This window comes from Nanorana parkeri, unplaced genomic scaffold, assembly GCF_000935625.1.
Source record: "Nanorana parkeri isolate BGI_ZX_2015 unplaced genomic scaffold, ASM93562v1 scaffold1695, whole genome shotgun sequence".
Lineage (NCBI taxonomy): Eukaryota > Metazoa > Chordata > Amphibia > Anura > Dicroglossidae > Nanorana > Nanorana parkeri.
In genome coordinates, this window is record NW_017307963.1 from 208,399 (window position 1) to 230,335 (window position 21,937).

The 21,937-nt window shown below is 47.2% G+C and overlaps 1 protein-coding gene across 2 annotated transcripts in view; it reads left to right on the top strand.

The window, feature by feature from the left end:
- Positions 1-7,326: 7,326 nt before the first annotated feature.
- Positions 7,327-21,937, top strand: part of LIPE (lipase E, hormone sensitive type) — a 60,179-nt gene continuing 45,568 nt past the window's right edge. For both annotated transcript variants that reach the window (XM_018571184.1, XM_018571185.1), the window contains exon 1: positions 7,327-7,384. In XM_018571184.1, the coding sequence (XP_018426686.1) occupies positions 7,333-7,384 (52 nt within the window). In that variant the 5' untranslated portion in view covers positions 7,327-7,332. The remainder of the gene's footprint in view (positions 7,385-21,937) is intronic.

A 21,937-nucleotide genomic window follows, 5' to 3' on the forward strand; every position in this document is an offset into this window, starting at 1 on the left:
TCGGCGGGTGTTGGTGGGTGGAGGGGGGGGGGGGGGGGGGGGGGGGGGGGGATCTGACCACTGGAGACCCAAACCAGTGGGCTCTGTGCCGAGCAGAGGTCTGGCTCTCCAGCGTGCAGCAAGCAGACTGTGTTTTAACTAGGGATACACCGAAATATCAGCCCCGATACATATCGGACGAAAATTGCAGTTTTGGCTAAATGCCAAAAGTGCAATTTTCCTGCCGATACATCGGCGCATCCCTGCTTTCTTTCCTCCCCGCTGGGCGCCGCCCTGTGTCCCAGAGGGTAGGAGAGAAAGTGTCACAGGCTGCCGTGCGACGCAGGAGGAGAGGGCTGTGAGCGGCCGGCGTCTCTGTTTCCACACCGCTCAGCCTCCTGTCACAGTCCGGCAGAGCGGTATGTGGGCGGAGACAGCCCGCGCTGTCACAGGAGGCTGAGCTCTCCTGCCTGCACCACTCGCTCAGCCTCCTGTGACAGCTGTCAGAGAGGAGAGCCAATGCAAACACTCAGCGATCAGTGATCACCGAGTGTTTGTAAATAATTGAGGACAGAGCATGTGTACTATATCCTCAATTATGAATGACTGGTAAGTGATCTACATCACTTCCTGTTCATTTATAGTTGTAGTTATAGTAAACACTTTATGTCCTCATGTTATGAATGAACAGGAGCACTCAGTATAGATGATTCCTGTTCATTGATAACAGGGGATACAGAAAAAGAGATTGAGGACTTTCTATTTCAAAAGGGAAATATCAGGGGTCGGTTTAGACCCCTAATATTTCCGCAAAGCCCCTAAAAGTAAAGTAAAAAATAAAAATATTTAATACAAAATGAATTAATAAATACAAATAAATATAAAAAAATAAAAAGTTTATAAAAAAGAAATAAAAATAAAATATTTAAAAAAATGTGAAAAAAATGAAAATACGTTTTTTTTTTCGGTTTCGGCCTGACAATTGTTTTTATTTCGGTTTCGTTTTTGAAATTTCCATTTAGGTGCACCTCCTAGTTTTAACCATATGCTCCAGCAGATAGAAAGTGAACAAATAAAACAAATGTTCATATTTATCATAGTGTCTGCAGCCAGACTGCATCCCAGTAATAAAATCAGAAGGTTGATAATACTTACCAAGTGACGGAAGAACAAAAGTGCAACGCAGATCATGAGAACCAGTACAGTAGCTACCAAGGCTCCTATAACTAACATATCAGTGGTGATTTCCCCTGTAATTCTATCTTCCATCACCTTAATGGCCTTCTTAATCTCAGCTAAAACAAAAAAGAAAAAGGAAAACAATAATAAATAAATATGTTTACATTGAAATATCCTGAAGCAAATTATTATTTCCAACAGAACATCCAAATCCAGTTTAGAAATTGATAGATATGAATGGTGTTCGAAGACTGAGATTGCATTTACTGTATAAAGTTATCAAATCTTATTCTCCCTTTTCTTTTCCATCAAATAATCGGTCTTTTATGAAGTGTGTGTGCTGTATTATTGATCTGTTTAACAAGCACCTTTCTATTGCTTTATTTAAAGTGAATGTCACCGGAAAACATTATTTCTAGCTTTGGATAGACTGAGGAAGGGAAAGAACTCCTGTTGTTTTTTTCCTGCTATCTGCACTGTGTTGGAGGGATTTACTCTCACTTCCTGTCCTGTTGACAATAGTTTCATCAAACAGGAAGTGAGTGAAAGTCTGCAAAAGGGACACAGACCAAAATAAAACTAGACAGGTATTGTAGGTTTCCTGAAGTATACTAAAGTAAATCATATTTAGCTCTGTGTCACTGTAGGAAAGTTACACTCACTTCCTGTCCAGTAAAACTATTATCAGCAGGATAGAATGTGAGGGTAATTCTCCCTAAAAGAGCACCGAACAGCAGAAAAAAACTGGGAGAGTGCTAACTGTCGTGTTACACATGCTTTGTGATATGTCTTTAACCACCTCCTGTCCGCCGAACATTGAAAGACGGCCGGAGGGGAGTCTCCTGGATGCGGGTGGGCGTTTTTAGACGTCCTTCGTGCCCGCCTGGATTTTAAACGCCTGTAAAGACGCCTGAACGCTTGTATGATGCAAGTGAGGGTGCGCCCCCCCCCTCCTTATCTCTCGTCGCCGGCGCTGTCACCGCCGCCGTCCCCTCAATCCCGGGCGTCCTTCCATCAAGGGCGATGTGGCTCTGTGCACTGAGAACGGAGGGAGATCAGTACACGATCTCCCTCCGTTCTTCTCCCGGTCTCTGAATGCAGGAAGTGATGTATATTACATCACTTCCGCATTCCTCTGTCACTCTCCGGTACAGAAAAGCTGATGAAGCTGATCTGTGCTTTGTCAGCTTCTCTGTGGGTCCCTAGGTGACATTAGGGGTCTTAGAGACCCCTGATGTCTCCATAATGGGGCACCTGTCACTGTAATTTGTTATTACATAGGGTTGTCACCCTATGTGATAACAATAAGTTAAGTGTAAAAAAAGTTTTTTAAAAAAATGTGCTCACAAAATAAATAAAAATGTACACACACAAAACAAAAAAACCCCCCACAAAATTATTTTAAAGTCCCCCTCCCCCACATAGATGCGCAAATCACCCACCCGGTGCCCAGAACTACATGTCCCAGGCATCGGGAGATAGAAATTCCACAACCCTGCTGCCCCTCTACTCCCTGCTGCCCCGAGGCCGGGCCTTGGTTGACCTTGTGGGAAATCCGGCCCTGCACACGTGTGTGTTTGTACTTTTGTGTGCAATAGACTGGGAAAGCAGAACACTAACCTTTCACCATTCTATCCACAACTAAGAAAAAAAAAGTCATTGGTCACCAAGACAGGAAGTGTGAGAAAAAAAAACCTCATCATCAGAGACATAAACAGAAAAGAATGTATTAACACGAACCTTTGTTGAGCTCTGGGGCTGGTTTTGGTTTTGATTTTGGAATGGTTTTCTCTTTTACTATATAAAAAAAAAACATTTACTATGCAGAAAAAAGAATCGAGATTTGTTAATGTTGTCTTGCGTGGAATATTTGTACATAGAAACACACAACACATAAAAATATGCCTTCACACATAGAGCGTCATTTATTAAAGTCCTGCCCCGTGTATGGCTGGGCGGATGCTGCTCGCACTGCACTAGTGTCCCTCAATGGCTCTTATGAGTATAGGAACTTCCATTTCATTCCATCTAGGGGCGCTGTTGTTGTGCAAACAGAATCCACCCAGAGGAACTTCTATCAATGAAGCCCATATTCTGTACTTGGGGCCTTAGCAGGTTTAATAATGGAATGTGGTCCAAACCCTCCATTTCACGGTCCCTCTTTAGGCTCAGCTTTTTTGCTGCCAAAAAACTCTCTTATCTTCTTAACTTATAATCTAAAATCTGTGCAAAAAAAACAAACAAACATAAAAAGAATCAATGGGATGCAGTACCCCACAAATGGTTCATCTACAAACTAAGGTCTATTGGCATTAAAGCAATTGTATGCGCATGGGTGGAAAACTGGTTGCAGGACCGCATCCAGAGGGGTAGGGATCAATGGCTTCTTCTCAAATTGGATCAAGATAATGAGTGGCGTGCTACAGGGGTCAGTCCTGGTGCCCATTCTGTTCATCCTATTTATTAGGGATGCACCGATATATCGGCCGCAGAAACATATCGGCCGAAAATGGCACTTTTGGCTAAATGCCGAAAGTGCCATTTTCCTGCCGATACATCAGCCCATCCCTGCTTTCTTTCCTTCCCGCTGGGCGCTGCTCTGTGTCCCAGAGGGGAGGAGAGAAAGTGTCACAGGCGGCCGAGCGCTGCAGGAGGAGAGCGCTGTGAGTGGCCGGCGTCTCTCCTCCCACACCGCTCAGCCTCCTGTCACAGTATGGCACAGTGGTGTGTGGGCGGAAACAGCCCCCGCTGTCGCAGGAGGCTGAGCGCTCCTCCCTGCTCCACTCGCTCAGCCTCCTGTGACATCGTGTCAGAGAGGAGAGCGGGTACAAGTGATCGCTGAGTGTTTGTAGATAATTGAGGACAGAGTATGGTTGCTGTGTCCTCAATTATGAATGAATGGGAAGTGATCTAAGTATTAAAAATAAAATATTTAAAAAATTTGAACAAATTAAAATAAAAAAAAACATTTTTGGTTTCGGCCTGACAATTTTTTTTTATTTCGGTTTCTTTTAATTTCAATTTCGGTGCACCTCTACTATTTATAAATGGGAATAAATAGCTTGCTGTCAGCATTTGCTGATGATACAAAATGATGTATGGCATTAAGTTCACAGCAAGACATAGAGGGGGATTTATCAAATCTGGAGCAGACAACGTCTGGAGCAGCTGTGCATGGCAACCAATCAGCTTCTCTCTTTCATTTTCAAATCTTAACTGGACATACTGGAGAGAGCAGCTGATTGGTTGCCATGGGCAACTGCTCCAGATTTTGTCTGCTCCAGTTTTGATAAATCCCCCCCATAGTATCGCTGCGGCAAGACCTTGATAAAGTAAAAGAGTGGGCAGCGCAGTGAAAGACGAGTTTTAATCTAGAAAAATGTAAAGTTGCACTTGGGAGCTAAGAACATGTATGTGGAAACACCATTGGAGGGGTTCACCTGGGGAGATCAGAGACGGACTTGTAGATCACAGACTCGGCAATAGCAGGCAATGCCAGGCTGCAGCCAACAAAGCCAGCAGAATACCAATGTGTATTAAAAGAGGGATTTATTCAAGGGATAGAAACATAACTTTACCACTTTACAAAACAATGGTTAGGCCACATGTGGAGTATGCAGTTCAATTTTGGTCACCTATCCTTTGGCGGGATGTCCATAGGCTAGAGAAAGGGGGCCACTAGATAGAGCCGAGGAGCACAGGAAATTCCCATAAATACAATTCCTATAAATACTATTCCTATAAATATAAATCTGCGTCAGCCATATGCTGGGTGAAGGCCATTCACATGTCATTCCTGCCACTAGAGGGCGCCAATGAGCTCAGGAGGAAATTCCTTTGCCCCCCTGGCTCCATCTAGTGATGGGAATAGCGTGTGAACGGCATTCGCCCAGCATATGGCTGGGTGAAAGAATCATAAACAGACCCTCTGCTGTGTGGCTACATGTTTACAAGGCTGGCCATTAAAAGTTATAGGCAAATATGTAAGATGTCAGTGTCCTTGCTGTGTGCATAATCTGCTAATAGATAATAATAACTTACCTGATCTTGCATAAGAAGATTGAACAGTTGTTGCTAGTAGAACAACTAAAGCAATAGCCAATCGCAAAAGAAAATCCATAGTAGATATGGAGATCATTAAACGCACCCAGGAGTCAAATGCAGCGACATCATAAGGAATGTAAACAATAGCTGACCGGCTAGTGGGGGGCTACAGGCAAATGTAGCCAAGTCACATGACATACAGGAAGAGCATGACGTTAAAGGGGCAATGCCCCCAGAAAAGACGATCATTACAAAAATGATATACATGCATCGGAATATTATTCCATCAGCTACCCCACTGCCACCCATATAATGGACATCAGAGGCTGCTGATATGTTCTTGTATCAGTCACCTTTCTTTTTCCTTCTTTCTCTCTCTTGCTGGCAGTTGGTACCGTCATTTCCTTTCTTGCTGATTAGAACTTTTCGGTTAGTGTGCCGGGTGTGGGTTCGGGTCTGGGGAAGTTCAGACTGCTAATCTAAACTCCATTGAAGTGAATGGGAGGTGAATCTTAACCAGTTGACATCCGCGGTGTTAAACCCCCTTCCCATCCAGGCCATTTTTCAGTATTCAGCGCTGCGATACTTTAACTGACAATTCTGACCATTTTCAAGGCTAATAGGCAAGGGATTGTCATACAAAGGGCAAGGGGAGTTGGGCATTGGCCCGGGGACATTTACCAATTCCCAAAAAATGCCATTTGGCAAGGAGCAGTGATTTAAAGGAGAACTATGAGTTGAGTGCTTTTCACTCATCCTCATAGTTCTAGCCGATCTGTGACAATGAGACTGTCACAGGTCGGCTCAGTAGATCGGGAAGTGAGCGAACACATACTGGCGTTCGCTCACTTTTCGTTCCTGTCACGGCTCTCTGCCGTGACAGGGGAGGGGCTGGATTCCCCCCTCCCCACTCCGATCTGCCAGCGCTGACTGGCGGTACGGACGGGGAAGGGGCCTGGTACAGCTGGCCCTGCCTCTAGATAGGCAGAGCCAACTGTCACTCACGCAGCTGGGCGGATCCAGATATAATTGTCGGAATCCGCTTCAGCTGCGGCGTCTCAGTATACCGCGAGCAGTACCTCGTGGTATACTGAGCTTAGGGTGACGGGAGGACGCTAGTTTGTGTCCTCCCGTTACCTTAAGGAGAACTATGGGGAAAAGCCCTAACCCCATAGATCTCCTTTATTAGTTCTTAAAGGGCAACATGAGAAATGCAAAATTCCTTTAAAGGAGAACTATGGGGTCAGGGCTTTTCCCCATAGTTCCCCTAAGGGTCATGGGAGGACACAAACTAGCGTTCTCCCGTCACCCAAAGCTCAGTATACCGCAAGCTACAGCTCGCGGTATACTGAGATGCCGAGATGCTGTCAAGATCCACCCAGCTGCGGGATTGACAGCTGGCTCTACCTACCTAGAGGCATAGCCAGCTGTGCCCCCCTCCCCCGTCCGTTCCGCCAGTCAGCGCTGGAGGATCGGACAGGGGAGGGAGGGGATCCCTGCAGGGAGCCGTGAGTGACAGTCACGGCTCTCTGCACGGATAGATCAAGAAGTGAGCGAGCGACGGTATGTGTTCCCTCACTTCCCGATCTACTGAGCCGACCTGTGGCAGTTTCATTGTCACACGTCGTCTCGAACTATGAGGCTGAGTGAAAATCACTCACCTCATAATTCTCCTTTAAATAACACGGTTGGGGGATGCGGTGAACCTGCCTGTGAAAGGGCACATCTCTATAATGGCATGGAGACGAGAGGATATAAGGCAAATTGCCTTGCCTATGCGTTAAGACTGTGCCGCCTGGTGGAAATAGGCCCTTAACATGTTCTAGAGGTGAACAACTCAACAATAAATAAAATACAATGATTAAAAGTGTAAATGTTTGTTTTTTGTTTTTTAATTCTTTTTCTTCGTTTTTACTCATTTTCTTTCAATTTAACATTGGATAGCCAGCTCTAGAAATGCTGGGTGCTATACTCTAGCTCTGCCAGCAGGTGGCAGTATGACAGCCGAACACCGGCCTGAGAGCGCCTCAGGTTATTACTATCCCGTAGGCACCTCCCTCGCTCCCTCTCTGGTTGGACCGACCGGCGGGGCGTGTCCTGCTGTCAGATGGTCAATGACGGCTCGGCAACATGGCGCCGGGTGGGGAGGAGGAGAAAGCAACCGCTGCCGAGCAATATGCAGGTGGGTGTTTATTGTGACAAGCTGATCGTTGTCAGTGGTGACGGGGGGAGGCCGGGAGGGGCCTGAGTGTGTTTTATGACAATGACCCTACAAGACACCCAGCGAGTACAGTACACAGACTTGATAGGGGGTGCTTTGGGCAGGGGTAAGGATGAGAAGCAATAGGCAGATGTGTAGTTTGTGTACGATCTGATTGTGTGATGTGCACATGCTGTCTATGGATAGATAGATGGATGAACCTTTGAGAGACTTGTGAAGAAGATGTGGGAGCTGTCATAGGCTCCATGACAGATCTGCACTTTGTAGGAAAGTGACCAACCCTCCATAGTATAGGAATGTCTGATTCATCCTGTATAGAGATTGTGTGAGGTGTTGGGGGGTCTCCCTGTGCGATAAGTGTCCCTTCTGATGACCCGTACAGCAGCAGTCCCATTGCTGGAGGCCATGTATGATCTGATCATATCACTTGCTGTAAAGTGACACTTTACAGCAAGTGTGTGCACATTATTCACAGCTTTGCATTAGGGTGTGCTATAGCCCGTGGGGAATTGTTTTTAACACTGTCATGAAGGTGCCATTCAGACTGTGCGTGTTAGTGTGAACCTCCTTTAGACCTCATTGATAAGGGTGAATAAGGGCGGCTGGAGTGTAGCACTCTATGTACCATGACCGCATACATCAGGCTTAGGCAACCTCAGCACTCCATGCTTCAGCTTTTGGGAGTCATACCTGTGGCTGTCAGAGTCTTTTTAGTGCATCATGGGACTTGTAATTCCGCAAGAGTTGGAGTGCTAAGGTTGCCCACCCCTGGCATACAAACTGGGCAATTATATGAGTCCACTTAGCATGTGGTTGTGGCTATGGCCCACTGCCTGCTGTCAATCGGCAGCAGAGAAGCTGATGGGCAACTCCGTTTTCTGAATTCCCTCATCAGGCTCCGCCCACTGCTAACATCACTGGTCCTTAAGTATGCTTTTAGCTAGGGTTGCACAGATACCAAGTACAGTACTCGGTACATGTACAGATACTTTTGAACTCCAAGACTAGACTAGAGAAAAATTCAAAAGTTAGCAGGCAGCTGTCATTTGTAATGAGCACACGGAGCTCCTGGGATTTGTACATCTCTGTTATAATGTACGATTTTGTTTTTATAAATATAAATAAAGGGATGCACAGATACCAGTTTTGCGAGTACGAGTACTGATACTTGCCCAAGCACTTACAGATACAAGTACTGATACATTTTTGTTTATTGTCATGTGGCAGTTTTTCTAAAACAATACAGACTAATGATTTCAGGACAGTGGTGGAGCGCCAGAGCCAGGCCCCAGCTGCAACCTCTGCAACCCTGGTAGTTCTCATGGAAATGCCAAGTATCGGCACTGGTACTAGAAAAGTATCTGTGCATCCCTATTTTTAGCTTTAGCCAACAGTGTCATGTACGATTTTGTTTTTATAAATATAAATAAAGGGATGCACAGATACCAGTTTTGCGAGTACGAGTACTGATACTTGCCCAAGCACTTACAGATACAAGTACTGATACATTTTTGTTTATTGTCATGTGGCAGTTTTTCTAAAACAATACAGACTAATGATTTCAGGACAGTGGTGGAGCGCCAGAGCCAGGCCCCAGCTGCAACCTCTGCAACCCTGGTAGTTCTCATGGAAATGCCAAGTATCGGCACTGGTACTAGAAAAGTATCTGTGCATCCCTATTTTTAGCTTTAGCCAACAGTGTCCTTTACAACCAGTGACGACCACTGTCAGTGAAGTTGAGTGGGTGGAGCCTGATGGGGAACTCCATTCTCTGAATTCCCTATCAGGTCCGCTCTGCTTGCTGCAGATTGACAGCAAGCAGTGGACAGTTGCAATAGCCAGCCTGCTATTGGCTATGGCATCTGCCCACTACCAGCTGTCAATCAGCTGCAGAGTGGATCCGATGGGGAACTCAGTTTTCCAAATTCCCTCATAAAGCTCCGCCCACTGTCAACGTCACTGGACATTAAGGATGCTGTCGGCTTTAACCAGTGACAACCACTGTCAGTGACGTTGAGTTTGATGGGGAACTCCGTTCTCTGAATTCCCCCATCAGGTCCGCTCTGCTGCAGATTGACATCAGGCAGGTGGGTGGGAGCCATAGCCAGCCTGATATTGGCTATGGCACCTGCCACTGCTATCGGTTATTGCGGCAGCAGAACGCACCTGATGGGGAACTAAGTTCTCTGAATTCCCCATTAGGCTCCACCCACTCACCGTATAAATGCTCTGTCACTGCGCCTGTTTATGTGACAGGCCCAGTGGCTGGGCAGAGAGGTCAGTAATGCTCAGCCCTAGGATTTTATTGCTGGAACACCGGCTTCACAGGAAGCCAGGCGACGGGTTATGATCTGACTTCCTGATATTCGGGGCACAACTCACCGACACCGAGTACCGAAAAAAAAATTGGTACTCTCACTCTATACCTGAAAAAAACGGTATTGGTGCATCCCTAATTCCACTAACATGGAATCTTGGTGCTGGTGACATCTGTACTGGAGTTCTGTTGTGAGCGGCGCCATCCGCAGTCATTAAGAGCACCCGTTACTTTTTGGATATTCGGTAAGGAGTGCAGCAAGGTATATGGATACCGCTTTATTTAGTGCATATCTGGGGACCTGTGGCACACTGTCAACTTATGGGGGCATTGTTTATGTACAGAATGTATATCTGGGCATCTTATGGGGGCATCTTTTATGTACAGAATCTATATCTGGGGACCTGGGCACACTGGCATCTTATGGGGGCATCTTTTATGCGCAGAATGTATATCTGGGGACCTGTGGCACACTGGCATCTTATGGGGGCATCATTTATGTACAGAATACATATCTGGGCACCTATGGCACACTGGCATCTTATGGGGGCATTGTTTATGTACAGAATGTATATCTGGGCATCTTTTATGTACAGAATACATATCTGGAGACCTGTGGCACACTGGCATCTTATGGGGGCATCTTTTATGTACAGAATACATATCTGGGGACTGGTGGCACGCTGGCATCTTATGGGGGCATCTTTTATGCACAGGATGTATATCTGGGGATGTTTGGCACACTGGCATTTTATGGGGGCATCTTTTATGTACAGAATACATATCTGGAGACCTGTGCACACTGGCATCTTATGGGGGCATTGTTTATGTACAGAATGTATATCTGGGGACCGGTGGCACGCTGGCATCTTATGGGGGCATCTTTTATGCACAGAATGTATATCTGGGGATGTTTGGCACACTGGCATCTTATGGGGGCATTGTTTATGTACAGAATGTATATCTGGGGGTCTTGTGGCACACTGGCATCTTATGGGGCATCTTTTATGTACAGAATACATATGGTGCAGTCTAAAGAAATACGAGACCCAGTGATATCTCATTGCCTTGGGCTTGGAAATTATCCTGGGACTTGTAGTTTCCTAAGAGTGGAAGATGGCAGCTTGCTTACAGGTGACAAACTAACACAGTGTTTGCCTTCTGTGAAACTGTAAGAGGAAGTGAACATGGACATCAGTCAGCATACATTACCGCGGGGGTTATTCACTTAGCTCCCGAAGGCAGCCGAGTCAACAACCGAGCCGAGGTGAATTCAGCTGAACGCCCTTCGGCTATTCACTTCAGCCTTGTACTGCTGATTTCATTGGCTAAAATCAGCCATACATCGGCTGAGCCGAAGTGCAGAAGGAGTTCGACTCGGGCGATCCAACATCTTGCCGAAGATTCGGCAGCTCACTCGCTGCCGTGCGCGCCTATTCTCATAGGGGCTGAACGGCAGTAAATGAATAGCCAAATACCGCCGAGCAGCATTCAGCTCGGCTATTCTACTCGGCACCTCCGTGGTAGCGAGCAGAATAGAAAAAAAAAAAAGTTGAAAAATTATTTTAAAAATGTAAAACAAAACTGAAAATTAAAAAAATAAATAAAAACATTTTAAAGAAAATTAAGAAAAAAAAAAGATGTACGCCCGACTGCACACGGCAAACTCCCGCCACATAATGAAGCATCTGACAGATGCCGACAAAAGAAAAACCATTGGGCGGAGCTAGCGGTGACAGCTAGCTCCGCCCAACTGTTTCCTATTGGCCGGCACCTGCCAGAGTCTTCTAGCAGGTCCCGGCCAATGAATAACAACTAGGCAGAGCCGGCTGTGACATCACGGCCGACTCCACCCAGTTGTTATTGTTTAATGACAGATCAGCGTCCCCAGGTCATTTGGGGACACTGATCTGTCGTCATAACTGGGCAAAAGGAGCTGTGAGATCACGGCTGGCTCCGCCCAGCTGTCATTTGCAGTACCTGACAAATGGTCCAACATTCCCATAGACACTCCTAAACCTTGTGGGCGCCTTCCCAGAAGAGTTGAAGCTCTTATAGCGACAAAGGGCGGAGCCAACTCAATATTGAACCTTACAGACTAAGACTGGGATTCCATTAAAGTTCATGTGCGTGTAAAGGCCGGCGTCCCAATACTTTTGGCAATATAGTGTATGTTGGTGTTGATTATTACCCTCTACGCTATCCTTAGACGACCCAACCATCAATAACCGGCCATTTGCGGTCACCTTTTATAGAGCCAGCTAAAATTATCTGAGTTGAGCAATGACGAGTTCCATGGATGTATTATTGTTATCAGTAAATCTCTGCTTGTTTATCAGGTATGCCTGGCCTCCCGTGTGTACATGTGCAGAATGTATGCATAGTGCGGTGACAAATCACTACCGTATCCTGCTCAGCCCTACATCCGGCTGGTCCATATATACAAGCTACCGTGTGTCATTATTGGTGAGGCAGCCGGGATGGCTGGTAACTGGTTCTCCTCTGAAGTACAGATAACGAAAGCAGCTTATGCAAATGCATGGATCCTGTAGGTGTTGGAACGCGACAATATATGAGGTGATGATACTCATAGCATAGTTATACAATAATTGTATTGCCATTAACCACTTGCTGTCCAGAGCATTTTCTTACATTTGCACACACATGATAAAATATTAATTTTTGACTAGAAAACAGCTTCAAACCCCCAAACAATGATATATGTTCTGAAAGCAGAGGCCCTGCAGAATAAAAAAATGCTAGTTGCTATTTTTTATGTCGCACGGTTTTTGCGCAATTGTTTATCAAACCAATATTTTAGGATAAAATAAGCGAAATAAAAATTTAGTGCACAGAAACAGAATATAATACCTAATTTTTCGGGAAAATATGAAAGACGGGGTCACGTCGGGTAAATAGATACCAAACATGTCAAGCCTTAAAATTGCGTTCACCCTTGAAGCCGCAAAAAAGTCAATACTTGAAATTTCCCATAGGGAACACTTTAAACGCTTTTACCGAGTTTAGTGTTAACAGTAATCGACGGCGCTAGAATTATTTTTCTCACTCCGACGTTCGCCCACAATATGTAACATGTGTAGCGCAATTGTTGTTTTTGCACGTAGGCGCACTGACGCATGTGTATGTGGGGGGCGGGGGACTTAAAAATTGGGGGGCATTTTTTTATTTTACTTACATATGTTACTATAATTTTTAAACACTTTTTTTTTTTACACTAACCTTATTGCTATCACATAGTGGGATAACAAGCTCCCTATGTAATAGCAGATGGGGTGTGACAGGTCCTCTTTATGGAGACATCCGCTGTCTTTCAGACCCCCCTAATGCCACCTAGGGACCCCAAAGAAGTTGAGGTAGCAGAGATCTGCTTCCCCAACTTCTTCTCCTGGCTCTAAGGCCCCATTTACACTAAGCGACATACCTTACAAGCGGATCCGCGCGGCGACGTTCCAGCGACCTTCACCATTGGGCTGCATGCAAAAAAAGAAGAAAAAGCGTGCGACATCCGCGGGAAAAAGGGTCCCGCACATGCGACGGCGACATGGAGCTGTTCAACAGAACAGCTCCATTGAAAATCATTGGCCGGCGCCTTCTCGCGATATCGCGACTGAAATTGTGCGGAAGTCCGCTCAGTGTGAATGGGGCCTAAGAGCCGCTGAATGGAAAAAGTGACAGTGATCGGAGGAGAGATCAGCAGGTGGAAGCCGCTTACCCTCTCTCTCGGGCGCCGCATGGGACAGCGGTGCCCGAAGAAGGCAACCGCGGCCTGTGAGGGAGGGCGCCGCACTGTACAAACGATCCGGCGGCTGTATAGCCGCCGGATCGCTTGTATATTAACAGAAATCATCTGCTGTTAAAAACGACACCAAGAACACGGCTGCTGCAGCAGCCATGTTCTTGTTTTAACCACTGCTGCGGGCCGCCGTCTATAGACGTATTGCGGCCCGGAAGTGGTTAAAGAAGAGCTCCAGGATTTTAAGAAGTTAACCTTTGCAGTGGGACTACCCCAGCACTGGAAGGGTTATCTGCTCGTTTTTCTCTAGGGGTGAAAATAAAGAAGATATGTTCATTCGGTCCCGCAGCAGTGACCGCTCACCCCTCTCCTTCTCTGTTCCGGCTGAGATATGTCTCACGGTCTCTTACCGTCTAATAGACCTGTAGAGATGTGATGACGTCACGGGTCCATAGACCCGCCAGAGCCTGGGAGAGAAGAGGCTGCGGGGGCCTGTGTTGTAGCCAGATGGGAGCGTGGATCAGGTAACTATTTCCTCTTTATTTTCACTCGCTTGTGGTGCGGGGACAGGGGCTTCCCGAGGCTGTGTGACACCCGGAGCGGTAACCGAGACGTCACTCCGCATGCGCGTGACGTCACCACGCGCGTGCACGATGACGTCATCGCGCACGCGCGTCAGTATTCTGAACCCGCCACTGTGTGGGGGTGTTCCCAATGCAAGTGTTTATCAGAATCCTGGACTTCCACTTTAAATGGACATAAGTAGAAGTTGAGGAACGCTATGTACTAACTTGCTCACCTAAATGGTTAGTAAGGTTTCTTCCAAGATTTAGGGCTGCGTTGCCCAAAGACAAGGCATAAAGCCTTGCTTGCCATAGGGCCCATTCATCCCAATGCACCTTGCGGGCATCATTGTATTGCAGTGCAGCGTATAACAACGTGCTGGAACGCATCTATTTAAATATAGATTAAAAGAAAAACAATGCAAGCACTGCAATACGTTTTACCGACGCATCACAGGGCCCATTCATCCCACAAAGCAGTGTGCTATATGATATGCATTGCCATGCGTTGTGGTGGGAACCTGCCCTTCGTGAATGGATACTTGTAATAAGAGGTATGGTCACTGCCATTGCTGACCTCCTCCTTCTAATGCTGGTTGACTGGCTGTTGACTGTTCCTGGTTTCAGCTCTCTCCAAGTGGCTGACCCGAAACAAGCTGGCACATCAAGCCTCAGATTCTACTAATTGCTTATGGCCGACTAGAGTTTAGCCTTAACCCTTTCACTGCCAGTAATGTAGGCCATACCGGCAGCAGGACTCCCGGCGCCTATAGCATTGCTAGCTTTACGCTGGAAGTGATTTTCAGCCATCAGATTTCTTCCGGGGGCTGGGAAATAGAGCCCCCACTCCACCTGACACCCCTCTTATTGCTTGCCGGGCCCAGAACCAGCATCTCGAGTGTTTTGGTGGGAAGCAGGGTGCAAAACCAGTCATTGTCCGTTTGCTGATCCCCCCTCAACGCTGAATGAAGCCGGAAGCGATGCTGATTGTATCACTTCCAGCTTCTCGGCTGTCATTTCCCAGCTAGAGAAGTCATGCAGGAGCTGATCAAACACGATCCCTGCTTGATCGGCTTCATTGATGGGCAAAGCTGACATTAGGGGTCTAGTAGACCTCTAATTTTTACCTTTTAAAGAGAACCTGTCATCTCCAATGTGCTATCACATAGGGAGCATATTAGCCTTAAGGTGATAATGAGGCCTTAAAAGAGAACTATGGGGTAACCTTTTCATCCCATTGTTCTCTTTAGGGTCACAGGAGGACATATACTAACCTCCTCCCGTGACCCAAAGCTCAGTATATAGAAGGCTATCCCAACAATCCTGTCAAGATCCAACCCACTGGCTGATGGACAGCAGGCTCTACCTATCCAGAGACAGAGCCAGGCTGGCTATGCCTGCCCTCTCCCCCGTCCCTTCCTCCAGTCAGCGCTGGAGGATCAGAGCGGGGAGGGAGGGAATCCCTGCAGGGAGCTGTGACTGACAGTCACGGCTCTCTACAGGGAGGTGATCAGAAAGTGAGTGAGCAAAGGCATGTGTTTGCTCACTTCCTGACCAGTACAGCCGACGTCGGCTCTAACTATGAATGGAATGGAAATGACTCGCCTCATAGTTCTCCCTTAAGGTGATCATAACAAATGACAGTAGGTAGAAAAAAGACAATGTGACTTGGGTTGGGCTGGAGTTCTATGAGGTGTACAATACCGGCCCGATTGCTCAAACAGATATTTGGCTCCTAGAACAGGTTACAAAATATCATCTGAGAGGCTGTTTTTGGCAATCCCACAAACGTTCTTTCCTTGCATGATAATTAGTTTGTAAGTTTTGTATGGAAGACATCCGTGTAAGTGGTGAGCTCAGGATTCCAGGGCACAAATATCCTCAGCGTGTCGCTTCTTGTCCTCAGTTATTGTCTATAGAAAAATCTCATTGTCAGTGCATGCGGTCTCCTGGGAATTGGTATCAGCAAAGATTCACATGCATTCCTTCTGTTTATAAAGTGTGTGTGTGTGTGTGTGTGTGTGTGTGTGTGTGTGTGTCAGGGATGCACCGAAACTTCGGCCGTCTAAACATATCGACCAAAAATGGCAATTTTGGCAAGAAAGTGCTATCTTTCGGCCGAAAGTTGCGGTGCGTCCGTGCTTTTTCTCTTCCCCCCGGTGCGCTGCTCTGTGTCCCCTCTGACACGGTGCAGCGTCCAGCGGGAAGAAGAGAAACTGTCACAGGAGGCTGAGCGGTGCGGGGAGGAGAGCGCTGAGAGTGGCGGTGTGGGGGCAGAGACAGCTGTCACAGGAGGCCGGGCCAGCGGTGCGTGGGAGGAGTCAGCTGTCAAATGAGACTGAGCTCTCCTCCCCGCACGACTAGGAGAAAGGCGGAGTGGGCGGAGAGAGCTGTCAGTGCTGTCGCAGAAGGCTGAGCTCTCCCCCCGCACCCATCGCTCAGCCTCCTGTGACAGACTAGTAGAGCGGCTGTGTTCGGGCAGAGACAGGTGTCAGCGCTTTCACAGGACACTGAGCTCTCCTCCTGCCCCGCTCAGCCTCCAGTGACATCAGGAGAGGTCATGATTGTGGATGTGGTAAACATACTATGTCCACATGTTATGATTGAAAACGAAAACTCAGGATTAGAGGATTCCTGTTCATTTATCAGGGGCTGCTGAAAGAGATTTTTTTATTTATATAATATATATATATATTTGTATACTGCACCCGCCAGGATGTGCGTAGGAGGCGGCAGAAGGAGCCACAGCACACACTGGGGCACGCGCCGCCTGAGCCGCCAATCTTTGCCGTCTTGAAGAGCTGAAGGATCTCCAGCAGTGACATATGGGGGGGACGGGACGGAAGTAGCCATGGCACACAGTAGGGGGCATCCTCAGGATTAGATGATTCCTCTTCATTTATCAGGGGCTGCAGAAAAAGAGATTGTGGGCTCTGTGTTTTCTATTTTAAAAGGGAAATATCAGGGGTCTGCTTAGATCCCTAATATTTCCCCGAAGCCCCTAAAAGTAAAGTAACAAAATGAAAATATTTAATCAAAGTATATAAATCAATACAAATAAAATATTGGAAAAAATTTGAAAAGGCTATGGTATATAATGGCAACTCATCACTTAAGAGTGAATTGTGGCACCTTAAAGCAGCCCAGCCATTGCAAGAACAAAATCCCAAACAGCTCTTCCGTAGAGGGAATACTTACTTTTCCTCTGTGGAGCTCCACTAGGAAACCATCACTTCCGGATGTATCGGTCACCTCACTGGCATTGTCACTGGTTCCTCCTGCCAACACCCCACCACTACAGGATACAGCATTGACTGGGGGTGAACAGGAGTTCTGCGGGGGGGCCAAGGAGTGATGTTTTTGTGCATTGTATGAGCCTTTAGTGCGTTTATTGTTGCCCTTTGAAGTCAAAATGCTACAAGCTGAATTTTGCTTCAACTATGTTTGTTTAGCATCCTAGTGTGAGCTAAAAAGATTAAATTGAAGAACATATTTGATATATACAATACAGGTAAACAAGCCTATGCAGTATTGATTGTGTGTTGAGCCGACCTGACCGATGGCATTTTACATTTATAGCTGACTTCTTAGTCTTTCTGTGATTGTCATGTCACTGCTGTTTATGTAAACAGATTAGACATATCTGTCAGCTTACGGTTGTTTGTCTGTGAGGATAATGGATAATGATCAGAAGGACTGCCTATGGATCAGGATTAATGGCGAGGAGCCATGCCTTGAGACCTGCACTACCCCACTTTGTCCACTAGATGAAGACGGCTAATAGCAATGAATTGCATCTGCATTAGTGCACAGGAATCTATATAGCTCCGACAATATACACAACGCATTACATATTGTGCACACACATCAGTCCCTACCCTCAGAGCCCATTCACACCGGTGCGTTATGTTAATGGCATGCTATCGTGCGGCACACTTTCCATGCGTTACAGTATGGCAGTCGCGTTGCGATATGCGGTGCCAGAAAAGTAGTGCATGTAGTCCTTTTTTCCACTGCAATGCACAGTATTGCGGCAGTACGCATTGTGCTGCATGGCAGCTCATTGATCCCAGAGGTATGTTTGAGTGCCATTCAAATGAATCACAACGCATCTGCCTTACTGTAACGCATGGTAGGTGCGGTGCGTAATCGTGCGCCGTTAATAACTCGGTACTGTGCCATTAATGCAGCACCGTGAACAGACCTCCAAGGTGCTAACGATGGCAATAAGCTAATAACGTGTATCTATAGCCATTTTTTTTATTTTTTAAGGCCTAAGAGCCGGTCGGTACAGATCCGTGCGGCGTGCACGGCCGTATCGGGCAGCTCCTGGGAAGGGCAGGAGCTGCGTGTGATTGCACACAGAAGCCTGTTCTTCTCTATGGGAGTGTGCGGCCGTATGCTCGCCCGAACTGCACATCCGCGTGGGTGCCCTTGCTCCGACGTACACAGGATCCATCCTGTCTGCTTACGAGTACGGACACCTGCGCCCGCACAGATGTGCGTAGGAGCCGGCAGAAGGAGCCACAGCACACAGTGGGGCATGCGCCGCCTGAGCCGTCAATCTTTTCCGTCTTGACCCGCCGCCTGAGCCGCTAGTGTTTGCCATCTTGAAGATCTACTTCTAGCGAAGGATCTTCAGCATCCAACACATATGGCATTGTCAAATTCCTAGTCCTCTCTTTACTATAGTTGCAGCCACTGCATCACTTCAGGACGCAGGCGGCTGCTATGGAGCCTGGGGGTGGAACGGGCCCCATTAGGTTGTTGAAGCGCATTATACATAGAACATTTGACACAGTACTATATCATGACACGTTGGAGTTGTTGCAATAGCCGTCAACTCTGATCCCCTGTAAAGCCTACAGTGTAGATACGACTTCAGATGCACATGAGGAGACTTTGGGATCTTGGCATTATTACTCAGGAGGGGCCCACATCACATTTTTGCTATGGGGCCCCGTGAACTGTAGTTGTGGCCCTGTCTTTGTTGTTTGTGGTTTACTGTGTCTCAATAATTCTGGCTCGCAGGTGCCTTCAGTACTCGGGGCATCTATGAGTTTTTACACCACATGGATAATATTTTGCGCTTTCCAGTCCAGAATTCTGTGCTGCTAGGTAGTCCCGGTCCTTGTCCCGGTCCTTGTCCCGGTCCTTGTCCCGGTGCCTCAACCAATGATCTCTGTAGAGGAGAGGGAAAGCCGTCCTTGTACAGTGTATACAGCGAATGGCGTACAGCTGACATTCCTGGAAATCATTACTCCTGTGTCACATGATGGACCTCATTCCTGGAATTCCCGATTCCTGCTCTCTAGCTAGATATGCAGATACATACCAGAAGCAACTGAAAACACACGTGCCTGCCTTACCCTGCTCTGTGTACACCATTTAACCCCTTCATGACCAGAATGATTCTGTACAGGAGGTTTAGGCTTGTATTACCCCTCTGATACCAGTGAAAGTATTATTAAAGGAGCTTGTTGGAAAAAAGTTTGAGCGTTTAAAGGAGCACTCCAGGAATTTTATCACCGTACCCTTTCAGTAGGGGATACTCCCGCACTCGTGCTCGTTTTTCCTAGGGGGGTAAAAAAAAAAAATGTACTAGCCTGATCTTCGGTCCTGCCAGGATGCTAAAGCAGCCCCACAGCCTCTGATCGCCCAGGCTCCAGGGGTTTTAAGAAGCAGTGACCTTATCATGTTTTATGTAGCTTCACTGACTTGTGCTGACCAATGGTGAAATACAGTTTTGGTTAAAGGAGAACTATGAGGCGAGTGAAGATCACTCAACCTCATAGTTCTAGCCGACCTGTGACAATGAAATTGTCACAGGTCGGCTCAATAGATCGGGAAGTGAGCGAACACATACCGGCGCTCGCTCACTTCTCGATCCTGTCCCTGCAGAGAGCCGTGACTGTCGCTCACGGCTCCCTGCAGGGATTCCCCCCCCCGCTCAGATCCTCCAGCGCTGACTGGCAGAACGGACGGGGGAGGGGGCGGATACAGCTGGCTCTGCCTCTAGATAGGCAAGGCCAGCTGTCACTCGCAGCTGGGTGGATCCAGACAGTAATGTCGGGATCCGCTCCGGCTGCGGCGTCTCAGTATACCGCGAGCTGTAGCTCGCGGTATACCGAGCTTTGGGTGACGGGAGAACGCTAGTTTGTGTCCTCCCGTGACCCTTAGGAGAACTATGGGGAAAAGCCCTAACCCCATAGTTCTCCTTTTAAAATAATTTTTTGTATTAGGACAAGTAGATTGTAATGAGGGACAGGGATATTAGGCCCCCACTTTAGTGTTTGGACCAGTAGTTGTTTGAAAAATTCCCACACCCCTGTGCGATGACACACACAGCTTTCTATAGGCCCCTGCAAGCAGAAGGAGGTACCCTGAAATATCAGAGCCAGTGCTCAGGGGACCAGCTGATTTCTGCAGGAAGCTGAAACTTTTAAACATCAAGGAGCAGCATCCATTGGAAGCAATTTAAACAGCTGAAAAAAAAATTTGACTTTAAAATCACTTGAAACTATTCATAGATGTGAGATTAGGGCTTTCTTGGCCAGCCTGAAGGACCACCTCATGTCAGTTTGTCTTTCCCAATGCTGTCAGCTGCTGTCGATCAGTCAGATTAAAAGCTCCATCCTGATCACCGATCATCCTCCAGGATAAGCAGCACTGGATACATCTCAACTTCTCCCCCTTTGCTTCTCCATTGTCATCAAAGTGAATACTCGGCAAAGCCAAATGTCATTTCTAATGGAACCACTAGTGGACTAGAGCAGTGGTTCTCATGTTGTATATCCTCGGGACCCACATTTGTCCTTGGTCATTAAGTCAAAACCCAAGTCGCACTACACTGGAACACATGGCATTGCGGTACCGCATGTTCCGGTGCAATCGATCAAACTAGGGGCGGGAGGTGTGTTTGGGGTGCCATTCAAATGAATTGCAATGCAACGAACCTCCCGCACCAGAACCAACAGTAGGTGCGATTGTGTGGTAGTTTGCAATTAAAACATTCACAGATCTTCTCGCACACACATACACACTCCCCAAAATTTTTTAGGGGTCCAATGTGGGCTGCCGTGCTGGCGCTTCATCCATACATGCATTGCTTGTACAGCTCCTTTGCACTCCCGGTAGAGGTGCCTGGACCAGAATATGATGTCACTCCGGTTACACGAGGGAGCTGTACGCAATGCACGTAGGGATAGATGGAGCTCCCTCACGGCCAAACCCCCAGCCCACCCCACCTCAAGCTGACACTCGGCACCAGGCAGCATATTTTGAATGGCTGCTGGGCATGAAAACTGACATTGCTGTGCCTATGGGGGAGGCTGAGGAGCCTCTCACCTAGTGCCTTGGAAGGAATGCAGCGATGCACTGAACATGGGGTTGTGACTCACTTTTGGTCACGATCCCCCAGTTAAGAACCAAGGGGCAAGAGAGCCTGTGGGTGAGCGGATCGATGTGTCCACCTATCTGACCTGCCGTGGGTTATTAGGGGCACTTTAATGCTAATCTGTATTTTCACCATTCAGAGCAACATGTTTGTTTTAGCGGAATCAGTTATATTGATATAGCGGAGGAACAAAACGGTGTTGATGGCTTGAAATAAACGATTTCACTGCAGGGGGTGCTCAAAATATTCACCTGTGACAGATGGGGGCAAATTTATCAAATAGTGAATGTGACTTTTAGGGCCCGTTCACACCAGTTGCAGTGCGTTCCGATTCTGGCCAGAACACACTGCCTTGCATTGCGGCCGGCTTACTTTTTTGTGGGGCAGGAGGGGTCGTGCCTTGCGATCCTGTGCGATCGTCCGCACGGGATCGCAAGGCACATTATGCCTGCGGTCCGGTGCGATCAAAATGCTGCAAGCGATC